General features: G+C 58.7%; 1 protein-coding gene across 1 annotated transcript; it reads right to left on the bottom strand.

The window, feature by feature from the left end:
• Positions 1-2,151: 2,151 nt before the first annotated feature.
• Ramp2 (receptor activity modifying protein 2) lies at positions 2,152-3,512 on the bottom strand. Its single transcript, XM_023718102.1, has 4 exons — positions 3,400-3,512; positions 3,036-3,101; positions 2,603-2,711; positions 2,152-2,525 (listed from the first exon to the last, which is right to left on the bottom strand). The coding sequence occupies exons 1-4, from the start codon at positions 3,443-3,445 to the stop codon at positions 2,270-2,272; spliced, it is 477 nt and encodes a 158-aa protein (XP_023573870.1). The 5' UTR covers positions 3,446-3,512; the 3' UTR covers positions 2,152-2,269.
• Positions 3,513-4,859: the final 1,347 nt, after the last annotated feature.

Here is a 4,859-nt window from a genome sequence, read left to right as displayed (position 1 = left end):
TATTTCTTATATTTCGACTTCATACTTTTCTACTGGATGGTTAAGACCAAGGTAAAGCAGGACCTATGCAACAAGAGTTGTAGCTTTTTGGTCTGAGTAGAACCCTCATTTCTAATGCTCTGTGCAACTCGAGAGCTTTGGCCCGTCACCTCCTCTCCTTCGGGAAGTCCCTCCTCCTAGTGGCTCTTTCTGCCATTGCTGCCTCTTTCTCTCTGGTAAACTGTGTTCAAAGTCCAAGTCATGGCCCTGGGGATATAGCTCAGTCGTACCATGCCTCCCTGGCAAGCCGGAGGTCTTGAGTTCAATTCCTGATGACAAAAATAAAAATAAGCGGGGCTGCGGAGATGGCTCAGTGGTCTAAAGCACCTACTTGGAACAAGCTTGGCAAAGCACAGGGACCGCGGTTCGATCCCCCAGCACCGCATGCCAGCCGGCCCCGCCCCTTGGTGGGCTGAGCTGGCCACACACACACACACACACACACAATAAACAAATGTAAAAAAAAATTTAAAAATAAATAAAATAAAAATAAGCAAAGCCTGAGTCATTCTCCACTTCTCTCCTGAATCCCTCAGATCAAGTCCTGCCGACTCTCTTCCTGTGTCTAATGGTTTTCCACTCCCATCCCCAGTTCACCTTCCCTACACGGACTCCTCTCCTAGTTGCTACTCTCTCCACTAAGGGATGCCTGCGGTGGGCCTTACCCATTGCAGGGCTGTTTCCTTTGACAAGAGTTAACTTCCCTACTACATGAAACCCCACGAGGGCAGAATCCAGATTCGATCTCTGCGACACAGTGTACACTTTAGGTTTTATACCTGCAGCCCCGATGGAGATTAGTAAAACGCATGAACGCAAACACTGAGACGGTGCAGATACACCTTGGGAAAGACACATTCATGGAAAAAGAACAAATTTATCTCAGCCGAAAATTCTACACATCCTAGGGGAACTGGTGTCTTCAAAAGACGTGTCTGAGAGCACGGTGTCCCTGAGAATGCACAGGCGCATTCCTGGAGACAGGCGGCGATCCCAGGGACATCCAGGACTTGGCTAGGCGTGAGCTCAGGAGACAGACATGCCCGCAGAAGGAAAGGCTCTTAGGCAAGCGCAGGGACTGTGGTTGGATCCTGGGCACCACATGCCCCGCCGGTCCCGCCCCCAGGCCCGCTGAGCCATTGAGTCCGGGTGTGGTGGTGCGCGCCTGGAAACCCAGTGCTGGGGAGGCTGAAAACAGGAGGACACTACCAGTCCAAACTGTGTAGCAAGACTCTGTACCAGATACATTACAAAAAATAAATAAATAAATCTGCAGGGGGCTGGGGAGATAGCTCAGTAGAATAAGCGCTTGCCTGGGAAGCGCAAAGGCCTGAGTTCAATCCCTCTGGTTCCGTCAAAAAAAATCTGCAAGTATTCTTGATGTCCTGCCAGATGTGTCCTGGGGAGGGCTGGACATGAATGACCTCTGGTGAGAACTGGCCCTCATTGTATAGGAAAAACTGTCCATAGCCCGAAGAGGTCAGCTGCAGGGAAGTCCCTAGATGCAGAGAGTTGGAAGGGTCCAGGGAAGAGTCCTGGTCACTATGGAGATGAGCTCTCTGATCCCCGGCCAAGTGCTGCTCAGCCTTGAGGCTCTTTCCTGCTGGCTTGCATCGTCTGGTTGTTGGCCCTAGTGGACGCCAGGGGGCAGTGTGTGGCCAGCCTGTAGGCTACCGGGCGCTGGACAATGTAGGATGAAGGCCAGGGACCTGGAGGGGGTGTGGCAGGCCTCGTCCTCCACTGCCTCTGGCCTCCATCCTGAGGTCCTTAGGAATGATTACTGCTGCTAGACAGCTTTTCCCCTCCAGGCCCTGGGGTAAACTGAGGCATGAAGTGGGGCAAAGGCTGAGCTCCCAGGTAGCCTCCCCTCCTCCTGGCGGTGATTTTCCTCTCCCCTCCCCCAGCTTCCCGGTCCTAGGCCCAGGCTGTCCCGATAGGCCGGAAGGGAGTCTTTCTGCTTGTTTCCGGGACTGGGTTTGGAGTAGGCAGGAAAGGCCCCTCCTAGGGAGGAAGGCACAAAAGGCTACTGCTTGGTGTGGGGGCAGGGGCAGGTGAAGTGAAGCCAGCCGAGGGCCAGCGCCTGTGCAACAGGCATCGACTCCCCCAGGGAGGTGACGCTGTACAAAAACCAAAGTTTTATTTTGAAGGTTACAAAACTCACACCAGGTCCCCAGTGCCAGGCTCTGCAGTGGCGGCGAGAGGTGGGATGGCGGTGAGAGGAGAGGCCACCTCAGGCTTTCACCTCGGTGCCCTTGCTTCTCCACACCACGAGGGTGACGAAGAAGGGGATGAGGCAGATGGGGGCTATGATCATGGCCAGAAGCACGTCTTCCGGGGGGTCGCAGAAGGTGGGCTGTTCCTGAGAGCAGTTGGCAAAGTGCAGCTGGTGGGTCTCGAAGATGATCCTCTCGGCCAGGGGGTTGGGGAAGCCCAGGCTGAAGGCTTCCGCCTCCACCTCCAGGCAGTCGCGGAGGGAGCTGTAGGGCCTGGGCAGAGAGGACGCGTGAGTGCCGGCACGTCCCCCCACCCGGCCCCAGCCCTGCCCCTGGCCCTGCCCGCCTACATGCTGATCACCGTCCAGTTGCACCAGTCCTTCTCCAGAGAGTCCATGCACTCCTTATATTCAGCCCAGCAAAGCTGGGCACTGGCCTCGTAGCTGTCCACCATCCTGCCTGTGGACACAACGTTGAGACCCATGCATCCCCCACGCTGTCTTCAAACATGCACGGCCCTTCCAGAGTGTCCCCCAACAAGACACTTCTGGCTGAGGGGAGCCCCTGGCGCTGGAGTCTTAATGACTTCCATGTGCGCATCCTCCAATCCCTCCACACCCATCCTCTCTGGAGTCTTCTCCCCCACCTGTCCGGAAGCCAGTCCAAGGTCGCACAGGGGCGCTGCAGGAGAGTGAGAAAGATCACAGGGAACCCCAAGAGAGAAAGGGGGCTTTTGGAAGGGCCAGGCTGGTGGGAAACAGCCCCCGGCCCTTGGGTACCCACCTTCTGACTTCGGGGAGTCGGTAGTGGGAAGAGGCTGGGCCAAGGTCTCGCGGGGAAGGAGGGAAGCTGCGGGAGGCAGAGGGGGGCAGCATGGGTGTGCGGGCTGCGCAGGGGCCTCTCGAGGGTGGGCGCTGGGACCTGGCGACCTGGAAGCTCAGGGTCCTCCAGGAGGAGGGGACCGAGGGGAGGGAGAAGCAAAGGGAAGCGGAGGGCTGCCCTGGCTCCCCGGCCCACCCTGGCCCAAAGCCCCGGCATCCTCGCTCGAGGTTCGCGGACAGTGCGGCCCTCCCGCCAGGGTCCCCCCATCCCCGCCGCCCGGGCCACCCTCCTCGCTCCCCGATCCCCGAGTCCCGGTCGCGCTCACTGCCCAGCGCGAGCAGAGCCAGCAGCAGGCGGAGGCGCGCGGCCATGGCGAGCGTCGGGCGCCCCTCTGTCCCGGCGGCGCAGGAAACCGCGCTTCCTCGCCGGCTGGGCGGCAGCGGCCACGTGGGGGGCGGGGGCCGGGCCTGCCGTGCGGGGTCCAGCCAGGAAGGGCGGAGCTGGAGCCGGCCTTTCCCCGGGACACGCACGGGTGTCAGCCGCACCCCAGAGGAGAGGTCGGCAGCCCCACCGAGCTGGGCAGAGGGGAAGCCCAAGCGTAGACACCTTTGCAGGGCCCCAGGGCCCCGACCACGGGCTGCGCCTGGGGACAGCCGGAGGACGGGGCTCCCAAGGATGGGGCTGCAGGGGGAAGCCGGGGTCAGGCCCCAGAGCCCTGGGGGCAGGGTGCGCTGCGCGTGCCTGCGTCGCGCAAGCAGTCGCTCACTAGGCACTGATCCTGGGGCCTGGCGCACACCGGTGCACAAGTGCCCCGGGACAGCTGCATGACGACCACCAAGCACAGAGCACGCCAGGACTCAAGCACAGAGCCCAGGACTGGGGTTCAGAAGCTCTGGGCCCCAGTTCTAGCTTCGTACTCCCCAGCTTTGCAGCCCTGAAGGTCGTTAGCTTTCTATAAAATTGAGGCCTCACCTCCTCCTTCCACCAGGAGAGGGTGTCCTGTGTGTGTGTGTGTGTGTGTGTGTGTGTGTGTGTGTGTGTGTGGCATCTCCCTCAGGGTGCATGCACTGCCCTTTTCCTTCGGCCCTTTGGGGTGACCCTAAAACAGATTCGGGGGCATCTCTTGCCCCGCCTCTGCACCTGGGCCTAGAGCTGCTGGAAGCGAGGCTGCTTGGCACGCCTATTGCTAGAAACGTGCTCAAGAGGGTGTCAGTGTGGGCAGGGACAGGACAACAGGGCTGGACTCCGACGGGGTATCCAAAGTGGAGAGAGCAAATGTTGGGTTCCAATTAGGACAGCCTGGCATAATGAATACAAAGCCAAATACTTTGTTAGAATTATTATCTTTTAATTTAATATAGGATCTCACCATGTAGCCCAGGCGGGCCTCAAACTCTCAGCGATCCTCCTGCCTCAGCCTCCTGAGTGCTGGGGCTGCCGTATACGCCAGCACGCCAAGCATACTGAAGGCAGTTTTTGTGTCATCTCCGTCCTGTCTGAGAGCTTAGGTGCATCAGTGCCAAGCTCCAGAGCTGAACATGTTCTTAGAATCAAAAAGGAAACTACGGGTTTTAAGCAGGGGTTGAGGGAAGCTTGTGTAGCAATTCGGCGCTCTGGAAGGAACAGCTTCTTCAAGCCATTCCTGAACTTCGCACTCCACAGCGTCAAGCTGGACGGGCTGGGGATTTTCTCTCCCGTGGCTCTTTTTCCTTCCACTCGTTTTTCCGTACCAGTTGGGTCTGGGTCCTTCCATTGACCCCTGGAGGCACTTGTTCACTTGAGGGT

The sequence above is a fragment of the Octodon degus genome, unplaced genomic scaffold (assembly GCF_000260255.1).
Source record: "Octodon degus isolate 3935 unplaced genomic scaffold, OctDeg1.0 scaffold00056, whole genome shotgun sequence".
Classification (NCBI taxonomy): domain Eukaryota; kingdom Metazoa; phylum Chordata; class Mammalia; order Rodentia; family Octodontidae; genus Octodon; species Octodon degus.
The sequence above is the reverse complement of the archived record's forward strand: the minus strand, read 5'-3'. Positions and strand labels throughout refer to the sequence as shown.

What these genes read in the sequence shown, in the direction of transcription:
- Ramp2 (XM_023718102.1), bottom strand. Translation starts at nt 3,445, where the DNA reads ATGGCCGCGCGCCTCCGCCTGCTGCTGGCTCTGCTCGCGCTGGGCA. An exon ending in CGACTCCCCGAAGTCAGAAG is followed by an intron (nt 2,712 to 3,035) that starts GTGGGTACCCAA and finishes TTGTGTCCACAG; the next exon opens with GCAGGATGGTGGACAGCTAC. An exon ending in AACTGGACGGTGATCAGCAT is followed by an intron (nt 2,526 to 2,602) that starts GTAGGCGGGCAG and finishes CTCTCTGCCCAG; the next exon opens with GCCCTACAGCTCCCTCCGCG.